Raw genomic sequence first — 22,805 nt, 5'->3', positions numbered from 1 at the left:
GAATTGAGGAGGAATAGCTCGTCATGGTCACTGTCACATAGGATGTCATTTGTGACTTTGATAAGGGCTGTTTCAGTGCTGTGGAAGGACGTAAACTTAATGACGATGAAAAATGGACCCTACAAATGTTGCAGGAGAAAAATGAGATATTCCACTGGGAGGAAATTAGAAAAAAATCAAACAGATTAAAAATGTGATACATGAGACAAAAAGGAATTCGTAAATGAAGATAGCTGCAGAAAAAACAGTAACTAATTATTTCAGTACCATAGCAGTTGGAGGACAGTCGGAGAAGAACTTAGAACCTTAAAAGATGCTAACCATCATCATAGGCGGTCCCTCGAACGACAATGACTTGCTTCCACGAGAGTTCAGATGTTTCAATGAAGGACCCAATGTTCCAGTCCTGAACTCCAGTTGAGGGGGTGGAAGACACCCGTGCGTGAATTTTTTTAACGTGTGGTGACTGTTGCACATCAGCCACCGCACGGGCTTGACAGAGCTAGGCCTTTATCCAGTAGCAAGGATTAACCAGGACGACTGGAGACCTGCTCTGCTGCACGGACCTAGTGCACACACATATCGCAGTGTGGGCTGGTCCTTGCTGCTCCTGGGCCCTCGGCTCTTCTGGGCCCCGTACCCTCATCCGCCACAATGCTCCAGGGCCCGGTGCTCCAGCTCTATTTATAGCCCCAACCTGCGGTGGTGTTCTCTTAGGTCAGGGCTAACAGGACAGAGACAAAAGGTGAACATTAAATGGTTAATACACTAAATGTTTACTTCCTCCAAGTATTCATCAGACAAGAGATGAACAATAAAAAAACCAATCCAAGTAGAATTAGTAACTTTGACATAAATGCGATGCAGGTTCTAGACAGATTAAAAGGGCTCAAACCAAAACAAATCTCTAGGAATAGATGATTAGTATCCTGCGGCAATCAGAGACAAGGGATGAATCTGTGGGGTGTTGACTATTATAAGGGAGTTAAGGAATGCTGAGGAAGTTTCATTGGACTGGGAACAAGTTAACGTGATACTCATTATCAAAAATAATTGATTAAACAAACCCAGGTAACTAAAAATCTGCAAAAGGACATAGACAGGCTAAGTGAGTGGGCAAAAATTTGGCAGATGGAGTATAATGTTGTAAGTGTGAGGTCATGCACTTTGGCAGAAAAAAAATCAAAGAGCAAGTTATTATTTAAATGGAGAAAGATTGCAAAGTGCTGCAGTACAGCGTGACCTGGGGGTACTTGTGCATGAAACACAAAAGGTTAGTATGCAGGTATAGCAAGTGATTAGGAAGACCAATGGAATCTTGGCCTTTATTGCAAAGGAGATGGAGTATAAAAGCAGGGAAGTCTTGCTACAGTTATACAGGGTATTGGTGAGACCACACCTGGAATATTGCGTACAGTTTTGGTTTCCATATTTACGAAAGGATATACTTGCTTTGGAGACAGTTCAGAGAAGGTTCACTAGGTTGATTCCAGAGATGAAGAGGTTGACATGAGGAAAGGTTGAGTAGGTTGGGCCTCTATTCATTGGAATTCAGAAGAATGAGAGGTGATCTTATCGAAACGTATAAGATTATAAGGGGGCTTGACGAGGTGGGCGCAGAGAGAATGTTTCCACTGATAGGGGAGACTAGAACTAGAGGGCAAAATCTTAGAATAAGAGATGAGGAGAAATTTCTTCTCTCACCGGTTGTGGATCTGTGGAATTCGCTGCCTCAGAGAGCTGTGGAAGCTAAATTTAAGACAGAAATAGATAGTTTCTTAAACGATAAGGGGTTATGGAGAGCGGGCAGGGAAGTGGACCTGAGTCCATGATCGGATCAGCCATGATAGTGTTAAATGGCGGAGCAGGCTCGAGGGGCTGTTTGGCCTACTCCTGCTCCTATTTCTTATGTTCTTATGTTAACTACAGATCCATTAATCTCAGTGAAACTAGGTAAAGTAATGGAATTGATAATCAGGAGTAAATATAAAGGAGTATTTGTATGATAGACTAGTAAATAGTATGAATTCTGACGGGAAAGTTTCTGCCTGACTAATGTCCTTGACTTTATGGAAGAAGTGACATCCAAAGTGGATTGTGGAAAGCCATACAACATAATGTACTTAGTATTCCAAAAGCTTTTGGTAAAGCTTCAAATGAAAGGATTCTAAATTGTCAAGGATTCAAGATAAAATGGATAAGAAATTGGCAAAAGGATAAGAAACGGTTAGCAGAGTGATGTTTAAGTGGCAACTTTGATTTTTCAGTCTTTGAAGAGGTGGTTCAGAGTGAACCTCATGGAAGTATTTAGGATAGTAAATGGTACAGAAAAAGCAAGTCCAGAACATCACTTGAAATTAATCTCCAGGTGCGACGTCCAAAATCCGGAGTTCTGGAATCTGGACACTGGGCCGATCCGTGGCTAGGTCAGCCGGAAACCGAAAAATGTTCCGAAATCCGGACACCCTTGCCTCAGCCCACCAACTGCCCCGGTGGCCCGGCCTCCCCCCGTCCTCGGCCGCCCGGCCCCCACCCCCCCTTCGTCCTCGGCAGCCCGGCCTCCCCCTGCCCTCGGCCGCCCGACCAGCCCACCTCCCCTCCCCTCCCTACCTCGGCCCAGGCAAAGACATTCCGAAATCCGGAAATACCCGGAATCCAGAACGGCCTCGGTCCTGAGGTTTCCGGATTTCGGACGTGACACCTGTACTGCAGGAGAGACAAACTTCTGAATGGAGTGCTCCAAGGATCAATTATAGAATGCCTGTCTGTTTATAATTTATATTGATAACTTGGATTCGGAGGCTCAATGCAAACTGATTAGATTTGCCGATTATACCAAACCTTGGAAGGGGGAGAGGGAGAACAGGAGAAGAGATTGGAGGAAGAGGCCCATTATCTACTGATCAAATATGTAGGTGGGCCAAAGAGTGGCAGAAGAAATTTAATATGGCCAAGTGTACATTGGAAGACAAATGCCCATCAGAAGCACTATATGATCTGTGATGGATTAGTTCATAATTGAAAGAGACATAGGATATTACTAGACATGTCCTTAATATGCACACTGTGGAACAATAATCAATAAGGCAAATAAAATGCTGAACTGTACAGCACAATCAGTTAAGCACAAGTCACAGGCAGTCATGCTAAAACTGGAAGTTGCTCCAATCAGACACACATTAAGTACTGTGTCCAGCTCTAGTCATTGATATGCAAGGGAGATGTTATGTATAGAGGATGATAGGCTATCAAACCTATATCTGCTCACCCCATACATAGATATTCAATCTCCAGAGGCATTTCATATGAAGAGGTGGTTCAGAGTGAACCTCATGGAAGTATTTAGGTTAGAAAAAGCAAGTCCAGAACATCACTTCAAATTAAATTACTACAATAAGACAAAAGGGCACAAATTCAAAGCGATGAAAAGTACTTTGCAGACATATGTCAGCAAGACCTTCACACAAACAGAAATCAACACATGGAATGGTCTTTCAGGTCTACAAATCCTGCAGGAAGAAAGGAAAAGAGGTCCACTGAGACAAACATAAGAAAATGCAGAAACATGCTAAAAGGGTGTTGAGAGGGGCAAAGAGAGAACTAGAAAAAGCATAGCAACATAATGTAAAGTCATGAAGGAATTTAAACACGAGGATGAAAACTTTAATGGGAGGTGTTGGGGGACTGGGAGCCAATGTTGGTCAGCAAGGACAGGAGTGGTGAGTGAGCAAAACCTGGTGGGGGAGGATACGGTCAGCAGAGTGTTGGAAGATCTGACATTTGCAGAGCATGGAGGATGGGAGGCCGGCCAGAGGAATGTTGGAATAGTCATGTCTGGAGTTGAGATGGAGATTGAAATCACTATGGATGAGGAGTCGCTCAATGCAGACGCTAAGTAGGATAGCTCAGGAGAAACGTGAATTGACTGATGGAAGGCGTAGAGAACGAAGATTTTAAAGGATTGACGAGAAGGGTGGAACAGGGTGAGGTGTTTGAAGGAAAAGGTGCCAGAGGAGTAGGGTGAGAGGCCAAGGTATAATTTGATGAGGGCCGTGCCACCACCTCAACAGTTTAGGCAGGGTCAGGGGTGGACAATATAGCGAGGCGGGGCAAGATGCTGACACCTTTCAGTTGGGATGTGTGGCTAAGGATATGATTTATAAATCTAAGGAGGTAATATTGAAGTTGTTTCTGGCCTTGTTCAGACCACACCTGGATTACCAGTTTTAATCTTCACATTTCAGGAAAAGTGTGAAATGGGAGTCCAAATAAAGGATACATGGCCAGTTCCTGAACTTTGATGACAGATTTATGTGGAATGTATGGGCCCAAGTTTCCCCAGGAGTTGCTCTGTTTTTTGAAGCAACGAGATTTTTTTGGAGTTTCTTAAAAATTGCAATTCTCCCCATTTAATTTGCTCCAGTGTAAGTGAGTTAGTTAGGTTCTTTTTTAAGTTTTTTTTTCAAAAGTGGGCGTTACCAGCCACTTACGCCTGTTTTGGCCATTTAAGCAAGTTTAGCCAGCTAAAAGTTACTCCAAATTAATTTAGGCCAGCATATGTGGCCACTTTTGTACGCTCAGAAAAACCTTGTGGTGAATTAAGAAATCAGCGCAGGTAGCCAGAGATGGGGGGGAGGGGGTGGGGAAGGGAAGTGAGAGGCGGGAGCAGCGTCGGAGCGGCCTATAAAGGCCCAGCGGGAGCTCGAGAGCCAGCGGCAGTTGGTGAGAGGTGGGAGCAGTGTCGGAGCGGCCTATAAAGGCGTACTTGTGCAGCTACAGCGGGAGAGAAAGCAAAAAAGAAGTAGAAAGGAATCAAAAGGTGACGTCACAGCCAATGGGATAAGTGATTGGCTGGTGATTGGTGAGTAGCTTTTCTTTTTCTTTTTTATATCAGTAAATAAACTGTAACATTGTTGTTACCAATTTAAGGGTATCTAAGGGTTAAGGCATGGCAGGAGAGCTCGGTCACGTGTACCATGTGGGAACTCGGGGACACTTCCGGTGTCCCTGACGACTACGTGTGTGAGAAGTGTATCCACCGCCATCTCCTGACGGACCGCGTTGCGGAATTGGAGCTGAGGGTGGATTCACTCTGGAGCATCCACGATGCTGAGAATGACATAAGTGGCACGTGTAGTAAGTTGGTCTTACCGCATGAGAAGGATCCACAGCCAGCTAGGGAATGGAAGACCAACAGGAAGAGTAGTACAAAGAAGGTAGTGCAGGGGTCCCATCTGGTCATCCCCCTGCAAAACAGATACACCGCTTTGAGTGCTGTAGAGGGAGATGACTCATCAGGGGAGAGCAGCAGCAGCCAAGTTCATGGCACCGTGGCTGGCTCTGTTGTACAGGAGGGCATGAAAAAGAGTGGGAGAGCGATAGTGATAGGGGATTCAATCATAAAGGGAATAGATAGGCGTTTCTGCGGCCGCAATCGAGACTCCAGGATGGTATGTTTCCTCCCTGGTGCAAGGGTCAAGGATGTCTCCGAGCGAGTGCAGGACATTCTAAAAAGGGAGGGAGAACAGCCAGTTGTCGTGGTGCACATTGGTACCAACGACATAGGTAAAAAAAGGGATGTGGTGCTACGAGACGAACTTAAGGAGCTAGGAGCTAAATTTAAAAAGTAGGACCTCAAAAGTAGTAATCTCGGGATTGCTACCAGTGCCACGTGCTAGTCAGAGTAGGAATCGCAGGATAGCACAGATGAATACGTGGCTTGAGCAGTGGTGCAGCAGGGAGGGATTCAAATTCGTGGGCCATTGGAACAGGTTCTGGGGGAGGTGGGACCAGTACAAGCTGGACGGTCTGCACTTGGGCAGGACCGGAACCAATGTCCTAGGGGGAGTGTTTGCTAGTGCTGTTGATGAGGAGTTAAACTAATATGGCAGGGGGCTGGGAACCAATACAGGGAGACAGAGGGAAACAAAAAGGAGACAAAAACAAAAGACAGAAAAGAGATGAATAAAAGTGGAGGGCAGAGAAAACAAAGGCAAGAAACAAAAAGGGCCACTGAATATAAAAGGGCTGCAGGAGGGGTCAAAACTAAAAATCATGGTTTAAAAACTAGGATGAAAACACTCCACCTCAATGCACGCAGCATTCGAAATAAAGTAAATGAGTTGACGGCACAAATCATTACAAATGGGTATGATTTGGTGGCCATTACAGAAACATGGTTGCAAGGTGGCCAAGACTGGGAATTAAACATACAGGGGTATCTGATGATTCAGAAAGATAGGCAAGAAGGGAAAGGAGGTGGGGTAGCTCTGTTAATAAAGGATGATATCAGGGCAGTTGTGAGGGATGATATTGGCTCCAATGAACAAAATGTTGAATCATTGTGGGTGGAGATTAGAGATAGTAAGGGGAAAAAGTCACTGGTCGGCGTAGTTTATAGGCCCCAAATAATAACTTCACGGTGGGGCGGGCAATAATCAAGGGAATAATGGAGGCATGTGAAAAAGGAACGGCAGTAGTCATGGGGGATTTTAACCGTCATATCGATTGGTCAAATCAAATTGCACGGGGTAGCCTGGAGGAGGAATGCATACGGGATTGTTTCTTAGAACAGTATGTAACAGAACCTACAAGGGAGCAAGCCATCTTAGATCTGGTCCTGTGTAATGAGACAGGAAAAATAAACGATCTCCTCGTAAAAGATCCTCTCGGAATGAGTGATCACAATATGGTTGAATTTGTAATACAGATTGAGGGTGAGGAAGTTATGTCAGAAACGAGCGTACTATGCTTAAACAAAGGGGACTACAGTGGGATGAGGGCAGAGTTGGCTAAAGTAGACTGGAAACGAGGACTAAACGGTGGCACAATTGAGGAACAGTGGAGGACTTTTAAGGAGCTCTTTCATAGTGCGCAACAAAAATATATTCCAGTGAAAAAGAAGGGCGGCAAGAGAAGGGATAACCAGCTGTGGATAACCAAGGAAATAAAGGAAAGTATCAAATCAAAGACCAATGCATATAAGGTGGCCAAAGTTAGTGGGAAACTAGAGGATTGGGAAAATTTTAAGCAACAGCAAAGAATGACTAAGAAAGCAATAAAGAAAGGAAAGATAGATTACGAAGGTAAACTTGTGCAAAACATAAAAACGTATAGTAAAAGCTTTTACAGATATATTAAACGGAAAAGAGTGACTAAAGTAAATGTTGGTCCCTTAGAAGATGAAAAGGGGGATTTAATAATGGGAAATGTGGAAATGGCTGAGACCTTAAACAATTATTTTGCTTCGGTCTTCACAGTGGAAGACACAAAAACCATGCCAAAATTTGCAGGCCACAGGAATGTGGGAAGGGAGGACCTTGAGACAATCACTATCACTCGGGGGGTAGTGCTGGACAGACTAATGGGACTGAAGGTAGACAAGTCCCCTGGTCCTGATGAAATGCATCCCAGGGTATTAAAAGAGATGGCGGAAGTTATAGCAAATGCATTCGTTATAATCTACTAAAATTCTCTGGACTCTGGGGAGGTACCAGCGGATTGGAAAGCAGCTAATGTAATGCCTCTGTTTAAAAAAGGGGGCAGACAAAAGGCAGGTAACTATAGGCCGGTTAGGTTAACATCTGTCGTGGGGAAAATGCTTAAAACTATCATTAAGGAAGAAATAGCGGGACATCTAGATAGGAATAGTGCAATCAAGCAGACGCAGCATGGATTCATGAAGGGGAAATCATGTTTAACTAATTTACTGGAATTCTTTGAGGATATAACGAGCATGGTGGATAGAGGTGTACTGATGGATGTGGTGTATTTAGATTTCCAAAAGGCATTCGATAAGGTGCCACACAAAAGGTTACTGCAGAAGATAAAGGTACGCGGAGTCAGAGGAAATGTATTAGCATGGATAGAGAATTGGCTGGCGAACAGAAAGCAGAGAGTCGGGATAAATGGGTCCTTTTCGGGTTGGAAATCAGTGGTTAGTGCTGTGCCACAGGGATCAGTGCTGGGACCACAACTGTTTACAATATACATAGATGACCTAGAAGAGGGGACAGAGTGTAGTGCAACAAAATTTGCAGATGACACTAAGATTAGTGGGAAAGCGGGTTGTGTAGAGGACTCAGAAAGGCTGCAAGGAGATTTGGATAGGTTAAGCGAATGGGCTAAGGTTTGGCAGATGGAATACAATGTCGGAAAGTGTGAGGTCATCCACCTTGGGGGGGGGAAAAAAAAACAGTAAAAGGGAATATTATTTGAATGGGGAGAAATTACAACATGCTGTGGTGCAGCGGGACCTGGGGGTCCTTGTGCACGAATCCCAAAAGGTTGGTTTGCAGGTGCAGCAGGTAATCAGGAAGGCAAATGGAATATTGGCCTTCATTGCGAGAGGGATGGAGTACAAAAGCAGGGAGGTCTTGCTGCAACTGTATAGGGTATTGGTGAGGCCGCACCTGGAGTACTGCGTGCAGTTTTGGTCACCTTACTTAAGGAAGGATATACTAGCTTTGGAAGGGGTACAGAGACGATTCACTAGGCTGATTCCAGAAATGAGGGGGTTACCTTATGATGATAGATTGAGTAGATTGGGTCTTTACTCCTTGGAGTTCAGAAGGATGAGGGGTGATCTTATAGAAACATTTAAAATAATGAAAGGGATAGACAAGATAGAGGCAGAGAGGTTGTTTCCATTGGTAGGGGAGACTAGAACTAGGGGGCACAGCCTCAAAATACGGAGGAGCCAATTTAAAACCGAGTTGAGAGAGAATTTCTTCTCCCAGAGGGTTGTGAATCTGGAATTCTCTGCCTAAGGAAGCAGTTGAGGCTAGCTCATTGAATGTTTTCAAGTCAAAGATAGATAGATTTTTAACCAATAAGGGAATTAAGAGTTACGGGGAGAGGGCGGGTAAGTGGAGCTGAATCCACGACCAGATCAGCCATGATCTTATTGAATGGCGGAGCAGGCACGAGGGGCTAGATGGCCTACTCCTGTTCCTAATTCATATGTTCTTATGATTGTGCAAAGCACTAAACACCTTCACAACAACATTAAAGAAGATAGTGCTTTAAGTATATTTAAAGCACTAAGCACTAAACAAAGCAATACATTTCAAGCACCAAGCACTAAACAAAGCACAAAAGTAAGCATTCAATAACAAATAAAAAATACAAAGAAGCTGCGAGGAACTGCACTTAGCACAAGACTTACAAAGCACTCAACAAAGCACAAAAAGTAATAAGCAATTAATTAACACATAAAATAGAAGGAACCCTGCACCTAAAGCACCAAGATCAAAGTAATAAGCAATCAATCAATCAATAACAAATAAAAAGTAGAAGTCCTACCTTTTATGTGAAGGGAAGGCAGTGGGCCGCTGATGAGGGAGCCCATTCGGCCAGGGCTATGGGCGGTAGATGCACACCGGGAGGCTAGGCTCAAGGCGGCATCGGGGGAGGGGGGGAGCGGAGGGAGGGGGGAACATTTTATTTTTTTTAGATCCAATAAATCAATGAAGAAACTTAGGCTACAAGTGCTGAAGCTGTGGAAGTACCCTCTTGGACATGTAATAACGAGCCAGCCTGTAGATTCTGCTCTCAATAAGAATCAAACGGAACTTGGCATCTTTATCCTTCCTGTTCCTCTCCAAATGCTTGTGGGGAGCCCATTCGGCCAGGGCTAGGAGCGGTGTGCTTTGGGCCTCTCCCTCACAACCTGCAGAGATTCGGGGCAAGGAACTACTGCACATGCATGCACACTCTAGCGCGTATGTGCAGAGGTCTCGGCACTGTTTTCAGCAACGGTACTTGGCTCCGCCTCCCCAGTCCTACTGCTGCGCTACGCCAAGGGCCTGCAATGTTCCAGCAGCGGGGAGAATACCACGGTAAGTTTTTGGTGTGGGTTTTCTTCTACAAAGTCAGCGGACCTCACGGAGAAAAGTGAAGGATGAAGAAAGATTTGATAGAGTTCTTTGAAATTTGAGAATTTGGGTCCAGGAATGTTCTTCGGTCAGGCACAAGATTCAAGGACTGGAGGGCACAGTTTAAAGTTAAGGCTGTCAAAAGAAAATAGAAAATGTGGGTAACTTTTTTCAATAAGAGGCTGAGAATAGTGGAGCAGATTACCAGTGGGTTTCGTGGAAGGGAAAACCAGGGCAGATTTTAAAAGGACTGGATGAATTCCAATTTGCAAACGAGATTCAGGGCTGTTAGCATGGTTAAGAAACTAAGGGAAAGTTTGGAAGGGTAAGCTAGGTGGACCAAAGGTAGTTGTCTCTGCTCACAATATTACTGTTTTGCTATGTATAGCAGTTTGGAAGTAATGTTTTGAATTCTTTCCTGGATGTTGAACCTGGATTGTATGGTATCTGAGACGCTGTGATAAAAGGCCGAAATTCAGAGTCCATATAAGGTCTGTTACCGCTGTTTTGAGGCAGCCATGCGGCGGAATCAAGTGGCCGCCGCGTTGCAGTCGATTGGTCGCCACGACCCAAATTCACCTCGGGGATTTTTCGGCCTGTCCCCACTGCCGCCTCGCTGCTGCCAACCGCCGCAAGCTCGTCATCAAAGCGCGCACCGCTGATCTCCCGCACCTACATCCCAATCCGCCCCAAATCTACTGCCAAAATCAATCATCCGCCACGCAGTGCCCTCAACAGCTTTTTCTGTCGGGGCACCTTGTTTTGTGTGCGTGTGGCACAGCAGCGCGGTGGCCCTTCAAGGGGAGGGCACACTGCCGCAGCCGCCATTTTCTTTTTGCCAGCCAACTTCCCGATCGGCTGGACAATTATTGCCCCGGGTTCGACCAGGCCGCTAACAGGGTGCCAGGCTGCTGGCCCGGCCGAAACCCTCCCTGGTGGCCCAGTGGCAGAACCTATAAAATCGCTGCTTCTCTCCCCTTTAAATGAGGGGGGAGACGTGGTGCCGTGCACGCGCACTGACGTCACCACCGCTCTGCCGCTGGGTGACAGTGGCGGAGACTCTGTCCTGCCCCTTACCAGCACTTATCGCCGCACTTCTGCTCCCATTATGACCGGCTTCCCGGTTCAATGCGAAAAAAACTTCAAAGTGGAGAAAATCAATTGGAAGCCTGTCTCATCGCACCCGATAGTAAAAACTTTTTAAAAAAGGTATGTGCACCAGCTTTCTGGTGGGCCTGAAGTTCGGCCCCACTGTGTGTGTGGTGAAGGATGTTGGACCCAGATTGTATCTGAGACACTATACATATCTGTAATTTTCTTTGATCCTTTCTATAATCAAATGTAAGTCATATTTTTTGAAAAATGAAAAGCTTTGTTTCTTTTCCCTCAGAATCTGTTGCCAGCGCCAATGATCATTCCTACAGTAAATGAGCTGGATCTGTTCACGTAAGTGCTGTTTCAGTGCAGCGAATGGACTTCAGTGAATATGACATGAGCCTAGCTGACCTCATTGCGATGCTGCAATATAAATATTTAGATACCTTAGAAATGTTGACGGTAAATATGTGTTGCCGACCTTTTTTAAAAAAAAAATTGTAATTTAATGCTACAGTATTTGGAACAGCCATCTTGAGCTACGGCAAAAAAATATTCCATCTACAGTTATTTATTCTCTTTTGGGGATGTTAAACTAAAATATCAACTGTAATTAACATTTCGACCATTGAAGTAGAGACGATATGAATAGTTTGAGACAATTGGATGTGCTTTGGAAAGAGGGATTGCGAGATATGATAAGAGGATGGATGCATGGGACTGAGAATATCATGAGCTTCTTGGATCCAATGGCCTTTACTTGATCCTATTTTTTTTTAAAAGATTGATATCCTTTGCTCCAACCCTATTCACTGATTAATTATTTTTGTGTCAGGTGTTTCCAGCCAATCCTGATCCACATCCAAATGCTTTGGGAGCTGATGTTGCTTGGAGAACCAGTGATTGTTATGGCAACCTCCCCCACAGTTTCTTCAGATACTGTGCTGGCATTGACCAGGTGAGTAGAGAACTGCATACAGTAAAGCTCTCATGGCTCAAGCAACATTTTTAAGGTACTCTTGTATAGAAACATAGAAACATAGAAAATAGGTGCAGGAGCAGGCCATTCGGCCCTTCTAGCCTGCACCGCCATTCAATGAGTTCATGGCTGAACATGAAACTTCAGTACCCCCTTCCTGCTTTCTCGCCATAACCCTTGATCCCCCGAGTAGTAAGGACTTCATCTAACTCCCTTTTGAATATATTTAGTGAATTGGCCTCAACTACTTTCTGTGGTAGAGAATTCCACAGGTTCACCACTCTCTGGGTGAAGAAGTTTCTCCTCATCTCGGTCCTAAATGGCTTACCCCTTATCCTCAGACTGTGACCCCTGGTTCTGGACTTCCCCAACATTGGGAACATTCTTCCTGCATCTAACCTGTCTAAACCCGTCAGAATTTTAAACGTTTCTATGAGGTCCCCTCTCATTCTTCTGAACTCCAGTGAATACAAGCCCAGTTGATCCAGTCTTTCTTGATAGGTCAGTCCCGCCATCCCGGGAATCAATCTGGTGAATCTTCGCTGCACTCCCTCAATAGCAAGAATGTCCTTCCTCAAGTTAGGAGACCAAAACTGTACACAATATTCCAGGTGTGGCCTCACCAAGGCCCTGTACAACTGTAGCAACACCTCCCTGCCCCTGTATTCAAATCCCCTCGCTATGAAGGCCAACATGCCATTTGCTTTCTTAACCGCCTGCTGTACCTGCATGCTAACCTTCAATGACTGATGTACCATGACACCCAGATCTCATTGCACCTTCCCTTTTCCTAATCTGTCACCATTCAGATAATAGTCTGTCTCTCTGTTTTTACCACCAAAGTGGATAACCTCACATTTATCCACATTATACTTCATCTGCCATGTATTTGCCCACTCACCTAACCTATCCAAGTCACTCTGCAGCCTAATAGCATCCTCCTCGCAGCTCACACTGCCACCCAACTTAGTGTCATCCGCAAATTTGGAGATACTGCATTTAATTCCCTCGTCTAAATCATTAATGTACAATGTAAACAGCTGGGGCCCCAGCACAGAACCTTGCGGCACCCCACTAGTCACTGCCTGCCATTCTGAAAAGTACCCGTTTACTCCTACTCTTTGCTTCCTGTCTGACAACCAGTTCTCAATCCACGTCAGCACACTACCCCCAATCCCATGTGCTTTAACTTTGCACATTAATCTCTTGTGTGGGACCTTGTCGAAAGCCTTCTGAAAGTCCAAATATACCACATCAACTGGTTCTCCTTTGTCCACTTTACTGGAAACATCCTCAAAAAATTCCAGAAGATTTGTCAAGCATGATTTCCCTTTCACAAATCCATGCTGACTTGGACCTATCATGTCACCATTTTCCAGATGCACTGCTATGACATACTTAATAATTGATTCCATCATTTTACCCACTACTGAGGTCAGGCTGACCGGTCTATAATTCCCTGTTTTCTCTCTCCCTCCTTTTTTAAAAAGTGGGGTTACATTGGCTACCCTCCACTCCATAGGAACTGATCCAGAGTCAATGGAATGTTGGAAAATGACTCTCAATGCATCCGCTATTTCCAAGGCCACCTCCTTAAGTCCTCTGGGATGCAGTCCATCAGGCCCTGGGATTTATCGGCCTTCAATCCCATCAATTTCCCCAACACAATTTCCCGACTAATAAAGATTTCCCTCAGTTCCCCCTCCTTACTAGACCCTCTGACCCCTTTTATATCCGGAAGGTTGTTTGTATCCTCCTTAGTGAATACCGAACCAAAGTACTTGTTCAATTGGTCTGCCATTTCTTTGTTCCCCGTTATGACTTCTCCTGATTCTGACTGCAGGGGACCTACGTTTGTCTTTACTAACCTTTTTCTCTTTACATACCTATAGAAACTTTTGCAATCCACCTTAATGTTCCCTGCAAGCTTCTTCTCGTACTCCATTTTCCCTGCCCTAATCAAACCCTTTGTCCTCCTCTGCTGAGTTCTAAATTTCTCCCAGTTCCCAGGTTCGCTGCTATTTCTGGCCAATTTGTATGCCACTTCCTTGGCTTTAATACTATCCCTGATTTCCCTAGATAGCCACGGTTGAGCCACCTTCCCTTTTTTATTTTTACACCAGACAGGAATGTACAATTGTTGTAATTCATCCATGTGGTCTCTAAATGTCTGCCATTGCCCATCCACAGTCAACCCCCTAAGTATCATTCGCCAATCTATCCTAGCCAATTCACGCCTCATACCTTCAAAGTTACCCTTCTTTAAGTTCTGGACCATGGTCTCTGAATTTACTGTTTCATTCTCCATCCTAATGCAGAATTCCACCATATTATGGTCACTCTTCCCCAAGGGGCCTCGCACAATGAGATTGCTAATTAATCCTCTCTCATTACACAACACCCAGTCTAAGATGGCCTCCCCCCTAGTTGGTTCCTCAACATACTGGTCTAGAAAACCATCCCTTATGCACTCCAGGAAATCCTCCTCCACCGTATTGCTTCCAGTTTGGCTAGCCCAATCTATGTGCATATTAAAGTCACCCATTATAACTGCTACACCTTTATTGCATGCACCCCTAATTTCCTGTTTGATGCCCTCCCCAACATCCCTATTACTGTTTGGAGGTCTGTACACAACTCCTACTAACGTTTTTTGCCCTTTGGTGTTCTGCAGCTCTACCCATATAGATTCCACATCATCCAAGCTAATGTCTTTCCTAACTATTGCATTAATCTCCTCTTTAACCAACAATGCTACCCCACCTCCTTTTCCCTTTACTCTATCCTTCCTGAATGTCGAATACCCCTGAATGTTGAGTTCCCAGCACTGATCATCCTGGAGCCACGTCTCCGTAATCCCAATCACATCATATTTATTAACATCTATTTGCACAGTTAATTCATCCACCTTATTGCGGATACTCCTTGCATTAAGACACAAAGCCTTCAGGCTTGTTTTTTTAACACCCTTTGTCCTTTTAGAATTTTGCTGTACAGTGGCCCTTTTTGTTCTTTGCCTTGGGTTTCTCCGCCCTCCACTTTTCCTCATCTCCTTTCTGTCTTTTGCTTTTGCCTCCTTTTTGTTTCCCTCTGTCTCCCTGCATTGGTTCCCATCCCCCTGCCATATTAGTTTAAATCCTCCCCAACAGCACTAGCAAACACTCCCCCTAGGACATTGGTTCCGGTCCTGCCCAGGTGCAGACCGTCTGGTTTGTACTGGTCCCACCTCCCCCAGAACCGGTCCCAATGCCCCAGGAATTTGAATCCCTCCCTGCTGCACCACTGCTCAAGCCACGTATTCATCTGCGCTATCCTGCGATTCCTACTCTGACTATCACGTGGCACTGGTAGCAATCCCGAGATTACTACTTTTGAGGTCCTACTTTTTAATTTAGCTCCTAGCTCCTTAAATTCGTTTCGTAGGACCTCATCCCTTTTTTTACCTATGTCGTTGGTACCAATGTGCACCACGACAACTGGCTGTTCTCCCTCCCATTTCAGAATGTCCTGCACCCGCTCCGAGACATCCTTGACCCTTGCACCAGGGAGGCAACATACCATCCTGGAGTCTCGGTCGCGGCCGCAGAAACGCCTATCTATTCCCCTCACCATTGAATCCCCTATCACTATTGCTCTCCCACTCTTTTTCCTGCCCTCCTGTGCAACAGAGCCAGCCACGGTGCCATGAACTTGGCTGCTGCTGCCCTCCCCTGATGAGTCATCCCCCTCAACAGTACTCAAAGCAGTGTATCTGTTTTGCAGGGGGATGACCACAGGGGACCCCTGCACTACCTTTCTTGCACTACTCTTCCTGCTGGTCTTCCATTCCCTATCTGGCTGTGGACCCTTTCCCTGCGGTAAGACCAACTCGCTACACGTGATACTCACGTCATTCTCAGCATCGTGGATGCTCCAGAGTGAATCCACCCTCAGCTCCAATTCCGCAACGCGGACAGTCAGGAGCTGGAGGTGGATACACTTCCTGCACACGTAGGCGTCAGGGACACCGGAAGTGTCCCTGAGTTCCCACATGGTCCAGGAGGAGCATAACACCCGACCGAGCTCTCCTGCCATGAATTAACACTTAGATACCCTTAAATTGGCAACAACAATGTTAAAAGTTACTGACTAATATAAGAAGAAAAAGAAAAACTACTCACCAATCACTAGCCAATCACTTACCCCCTAGGCTGTGACGTCACCTTTGTTTCTTTCTTTGCCTTCTCCCTGTAGCTGCACCGGTACGCCTCTCGCCGACCCCGGACTCGCGCTGCTCCGAGCTCCCGCCTCCTCGACTGACTGCTCGAACTGCTCGACTCCCGCTGGCCTTTATAGGCCTCTCGCCGACCCCGGACTCGCGCTGCTCCGAGCTCCCGCCTCCTCGACTGACTGCTCGAACTGCTCGACTCCCGCTGGCCTTTATAGGCCTCTCGCCGACCCCGGACTCGCGCTGCTCCGAGCTCCCGCCTCCTCGACTGATTGCTCGACTCCCGCTGGCCTTTATAGGCCTCTCGCCGACCCCGGACTCGCGCTGCTCCCGTATGTTGAACTTAATGAACTGAATTAATTGACTGAATATGAAATTTAGCAACAATGCTATTCAGTTGGGCCAAAGTTTATTCAAGATTAGCTTGGAGAGATACTTGTCCAATTTAACCTTCGAGTTCTAAGCTACTTGACACTCTAACCTCCAAAGGTAAACAATTCCATACAACAGTAGCATAGTGGTTAAGTTACGGGACTAGTAATCCAGAAGCTTGGACTAATAATCCAGAGACGAGAGTTCAAATCCCACCACGGCAGCTGTGGATTTTAAATTCAGTTAATTAAATAAAATATGGAATAAAAAGCTAGTCAGTAATGGTGACCATGAAACTACTGGATTGTTGTTAAAAACCCGTCTGGTTCACTAATGTCCTTTCGGTAAGGAAATCTGCCGCAAGCCACTCAGTTGTAACAAACCGCTACAAGAAACAATAATAAGAGTAAAACCGGACAGACTACCTGGCATCAACTTTGGACACGACAACAGCACACTCAACCCAGTCAACCCTGCAAAGTACTCCACACTAACATCTGGTGACTTGTGCCAAAATTGGGAGAGCTGTCCCACAAACTAGTCAAGTAACTGCCTGATTCACAGAATCATACCGTTCAACCAATGTCCCAGACTCCCCTACTGGCAGGACAGACCCACCCGAGGTGGCAGCACAGTGGTATACAGTTGGGATGGAATTTCCCTAGGAGTCATCAACATTAATTCTGGACCCCATGAAGTCCCATGGCTGCAGGTCAAGAAACCACCTGCTTATTACTACCTACTGCCCTCCTACAGCTGATGAATCAGTACTTCTCCAAGTTGAATACCACGTGAAAGAAGCACTGAGGGTAGCAAGGGCACAGAATGTACTCTGGGTGCAGGACTTCAATATCACCAAGAGTGGCTCGGAAGCACCACTACCTATCGAGCTGGCTGAGTCCTGAATAGCATAGTGCCAGCAGGTGGTGAGAGAACCAACACGAGGGGAAAAACCTACTTGACCTTGTCCTCACCAATCTACCTGTTGTAGATGCAGCTGTCCATGACAGTATTGGTAGCAGTGATCATCGCACAGTCATTGTAGAGATGAAGTCCCGTCTTCACACTGAAGACACCCTCCATCGTGTTGTGTGGCACTACCACTGTGCTAAATAGGATAGATTCAGGTGGTAAAACCAGCTGAGTGCTGATTTAACGCCAGGCGGTAGGTGCCGCCTCAAACTGCAAAAGTTTTGCCGCCCAAAGATGAAAGAGCAGCACGAAAAGTGCAGTTACACACTCACTCCTCCTCGGGCGCCAACGGAGCGGCATCTTAGGAGGCCGACTGAATTTCCTGACAGTAGGCGTCCGGCATAAGAGTTTAAAAAAAAATGAGGAAAAAAAGTTTGACACTTTCTTTCACCAACATCCACAATTGCCCACTGGTCCCATTAATACCTAAAGGCTAAAAAAAAAATAAACATAAACATTTACCTTGATTCCTGGCGCTACCGCCCGGGATCCCCGATGTACCACCACCTTTCCCAAACGGTACGGACGCTTGCTAGTAAGGCCACCATACTCACCTAATTTCGGAGCATTGGTGGCAAGGGGGACATCACCACGTGGATGGCGGCAGAGCGCGCAGCAGTAAGTCTTGGCGTCTCCCCCACCACCCGATTAAATTGCCAGTCAGCCCATGAACCTGGTAGCCGCCAACGGTAAGGATTTAGCCGCCCCTCTCCGGCAGCAACATGTGGCGTTAAAAAAACTAATGTCGACCTCTATGTCTTTAGTCATCTAAGGAGCTCTATTAAGTTCCCATTCCTCTGCTTGGTTGAGCCAGGTCTCCATTACTGACACTTTTTCATAATCCCATGTGGAAATTTTTGCATGAGCTCACCAACCTTATTTACCACGCTTCGTGCATTTATACACACGCACTCAAAACCCATCCTCATCTGCCTTCTCTTCTCCCCTCGTATTTCTGAACAACTCTTTAATCTGTGCAGTTTGTCTTGCATTTCTATTCCATTTTTAATACAGGGAATCATCCCAAGGTGTTTAGAACATAAGAAATAGAAGCAGGAGTAGGTCACACGGCCCCTCAAGCCTGCTCTGCCATTCAATACGATCATGGCTGATCCGATCATGGACTCAGGTTCACCTCCCTGCCCGCTCCCCATAACCCCTTATTCCCTTATCATTTAAAAAAACTATCTATTTCTGTCTTAAATTTATTCAATGTCCCAGCTTCCCACAGCTCTCTGAGGCAGTGAGTCCCACAAATCCACAACCCTCTGAGAGAAGAAATTTCTCCTCATCTCAGTTTTAAATGGGTGGCCCCTTATTCTAAGATTTTGCCCTCTAGTTCTAGTCTCCCCTATCAGTGGAAACATCTTCTCTGCATCCACCTTGTCAAGCCCCCTCATAATCTTATACATTTCGATAAGATCACCTCTCATTCTTCTGAATTCCAAGGAGCAGAGGCCCAACCTCCTCAACCTTTCCTCATAAGACAACCCTCTCATCCCTGGAATCAACCTAGTGAACCTTCTCTGAACTGCCTCCAAAGCAAGTATATCCTTTCGTAAATATGGAAACCAAAACTGTACACAGTATTCCAGGTGTGGCCTCACCAATACCCTGTGCAACTGTAGCAAGACTTCCCTGCTTTTATATCCCATCCCCTTTGCGGTAAAGGGCAAGATTCCATTGGCCTTCCTGAACAGTTGCTGTACCTGCGTACTATCCTTTTGTGTTTCTTGCACAAGTACCCCCAGGTCCCGCTGTACTGCAGCACTTTGCAATTTAAATAATAACCTGCTCTTCGATTTTTTGTTTCTGCCAAAGTGCATGACCTCACACTTTCCAACATTATACTCCATCTGCCAAATTTTTGCCTGTCTATGTCCTTTTGCAGATTATTTGTGTCCTCATTGCTTTTCCTCCCATCTTTGTATCATCAGCAAACGTGGCTCCGTTACACTCGGTCCCTTCTTCCAAGTCGTTAATATAGACTGTAAATAGTTGGGGTCCCAGCACTGATCCCTGTAGCACACCACTAGTTACTGATTGCCAACCCGAGAATGAACCATTTATCCCAACTCTCTGTTTTCTGTTTGTTAGCCAATCTTCTATCCAATCTTCTATTACCCCAACCCCGTGATCTTTTATCTTGTGCAGTAACCTTTTATGTGGCACGTTATCAAATGCCTTCTGGAATTCCAAATACACCACATTCACTGGTTCCCCTTTATCCACCCTGTTCATTACATCCTCAAAGAATTCCAGCAAATTTGTCAAACATGACTTCCTCTTCATAAATCCATGCTGACTCTGGCTGACAGAATTTCGCTTTTCCAAATGTCCTGCCACTACTTCTTTAATATTGGACTCCCAACATTTTCCCAACCACTGATGTTAGGCTAACTGGTCTCTCAGAAGTGTAATCAGACAGTAATCCTCTGAGTCAAGGAAGAGATATTACATCGGGTGTACAGTATAGCGGGTGTACAGTATAGTATTACTGGTCTATCCCAGTATTTATGCACCACACAAGCCTCCTCCCACCATACTGCATTTCACCCCATCAACATGTCCTTCTATTCCTTTCTCACTCATGTGCTTATCTAGCTACCTCTTAAATGCATCTATGCTATTTACCTCAACTACCTTTTCTGGTAGCTTGTTCCACATTTTTACCACTCTTTGGGTTAAGCAGTTTCTCCTGAATTCCTTATTTTATTTATTAGTGACTGTCTTATATTTATGACCTCTAGTTTTGGATCCCCCACAAATGGAATCATATGTCTTCTATGTCAAACCCTTCAATAATCTTAATGACCTTTATTGGGTCACCCCTCCGCCTTCTCAGAGAAAATTGCCCAGACTGCTCAGCCTTTCCTGATAAGTATATATTCTCGGATCTGGTATCATCCTTTTGAAACCTTTTTGCATTTTCTCCAGTGCCTTTATATCCTCCTTATAATATGGAGACCAGACTGTTCAGAGTGTGGTCTAACCAAGGTTCGATACAAGTTTAACATGTTTTCTCCGCTTTTCAGTTCTATCCCTCTAGAAATAAACCCCAGAGTTTGCTTTTTTTAATGGTCTTACTAATCTACATCGTTACCTTTAGTGATCTGTATATCTGTATGCCTAGATCTATTTGCCCCAACCAAAATGTAACACATCACACTGACCTATATTGAAATTAATTTGCCAATTATATGCCAATTCTGCAAGATTATTGTCTTTCTGTATTTTGTCAGATTTTTCCTTTCTATTAACTACACCTCCCAATTTGGTATCGTTTGGAAATTGTTCTTATTCCTGAGTCCAAATCATTTATGTAAATTGTGAACAACAATGGTCCCAGCACTGATCCTTGTGGAACACCACTTACCATCTTTTGCCAGTCTGAGTAGCTATCCTTACCCCCACTTTCTATTTTCTGTTTTGTAGCCAGCTTGATTGATATCCATTCTGCTACTTGTCCCCTGATTCCAGATGCTCTGACCTTAGTTATGAGTCTACTATGCTGTACCATATCAAAGGCCTTTTGAAAATTCCAATATAATTACATCTACTGCATTACCCTTATCTACTTTTTCTGTTAATTGGAACAGTTGAATCTGGAGATGTCTGAAGGATGGATGAGGGTTTCGGCAGCAGATGGGCTGAGGCTGGTGTGGAATGTTAGGGAGAGAAGTTACGGAGGTGGAAGGATATGGGATAGGAAGCTTAGTTCAGGGTCAACTAGAACACCTGGTAACCCACCAATCTTAATTGATATCAGCTCCACCTTCCCATCCTTAGGATAGATGTCTCCTACCCCTCTCAGTCAATGTGGTGAGCAGAAATGATCAGAAAGCTAATTTCTTTACATTTCCCAAAAACTTAGTCTCAGTGACTCCTTTTACCCTTCAAGGCTACTATCAACAAGACATTCTGTAGCTTAAAATAAAACTGCAGCTAATTAGCAGCACATGTCTAAGAACCTGACAATCTCTAATGATGCCCGTTTATTTGGATATTGTACATGTCTCACCAACCCTTTCCTTCAACGACTGTCTGTCCCACCTGTGTCAGAGACTGTAATTCCCGTATTGGACTGTACAGTCACCTAAGAACTCACTGAGTGGAAGCAAGTCTTCCTCGATTTCGAGGGACTGCCTATGATGAGAATGTACAAGGGAAACTCCAGAACCTGATCGCTTTGTTGGAGAGCAGTCAAAGCATTTATTGTGCAAACTATATGAAATTCCAATAGAAAAGCAGTCAATAGGGATTGCTGAGTGGCCTGGGACAATATATTATTAGTTTATATTTTACCTTCAGGCCATTCTACTCCATGTTATCGGGTAAGTAGAGTGGATTGAGCAAGCGGAGGTTTAAAGTGTCTGTGTTAACTACTTTTTCATATGTTTAAGGCCTTTGTTTTGGTGAATCTTTCCATACCCTCCTTCACACAGAATCTGTACATCTGAGCACAGTACACGGATTTGTTGTCAGTTGATGTGTTTTCTGTTGTAGTTGCATTACACCGCTGAGATACTGCTGTGACTATCGGCCTTACTTCACCATCCATGACACTGAATTTAAAGAGTACACAACGCGAACGCAGGCACCGTAAGTTCAAACATCAGGGAGTGTTTATATGTGTTTGTTGAAGTGCTGGAATGGAGCCTGGCGGTTTGCACATTGAAGTGAAACTTCACATCTGCTGTAACTTGCACATGAGGAAAGTGTGCTTTTCTGCTCCTAAGCACGTCAAGAAGCCAGTTACAGTGCTCAGAAGCGAGGTGGGTTGATGCTTCCTCCCTGTGCAAGTTAGAGCAGATGGGAATGTGCACGATCCCAGCCTGCTCCCAGTAATCTGATCTGAAGCATTGAGAGAAACTCAGTCAGAGATATACGTGATGGTTACAAAGAGGATGATAACAGTTGTAAACATTTTAAAAGTTTATCTTTGAAATTTTACAAGTTCAGAATCATCAAGAAAATAAAGCATCGACTTAAAACTATAAAACAAAGAAAGAAAAACTTGCATTTCTATAGCGCCTTTCACAACCTCAGGACGTCCCAAAGTACTTTACAGCCAATGAAGTACTTTTGAAGAGTAGCCACTGTTGTAATGTAGAAAACACATCATCCAATTTTCGCACAGCAACATCCCAGAAGCAGTAGTAAGATCAATGACCAGATCATCTGTTTTTTAGTGATGTTGGTTGAGAGATAAATATTGACCAGGACACTGGGGAGAAAGACAGCACCTCCAACAGTGTGGCACTCAGTACTGACCCTCTGACAATGCAGCGCTCCCTCAGTACTG

General features: G+C 44.9%; 1 protein-coding gene across 9 annotated transcripts in view; it reads left to right on the top strand.

Moving 5' to 3' along the window:
• dennd6b (DENN/MADD domain containing 6B) overlaps positions 1-22,805 on the top strand; it is a 170,043-nt gene that overhangs the window by 55,975 nt on the left and 91,263 nt on the right. For 6 of the 9 annotated variants that reach the window (XM_070897301.1, XM_070897305.1, XM_070897303.1 and 3 more), the window contains 3 exons: positions 11,266-11,321; positions 11,806-11,928; positions 22,004-22,102. In XM_070897301.1, coding sequence (XP_070753402.1) covers positions 11,266-11,321; positions 11,806-11,928; positions 22,004-22,102 — 278 coding nt within the window. The remainder of the gene's footprint in view (positions 1-11,265; positions 11,322-11,805; positions 11,929-22,003; positions 22,103-22,805) is intronic. The other 3 variants (XM_070897302.1, XM_070897300.1, XM_070897304.1) reach the window with 2 other exon arrangements.

Source organism: Pristiophorus japonicus, chromosome 13 (genome assembly GCF_044704955.1).
Source record: "Pristiophorus japonicus isolate sPriJap1 chromosome 13, sPriJap1.hap1, whole genome shotgun sequence".
Taxonomy (NCBI): domain Eukaryota; kingdom Metazoa; phylum Chordata; class Chondrichthyes; family Pristiophoridae; genus Pristiophorus; species Pristiophorus japonicus.
The sequence above is the reverse complement of the archived record's forward strand: the minus strand, read 5'-3'. Positions and strand labels throughout refer to the sequence as shown.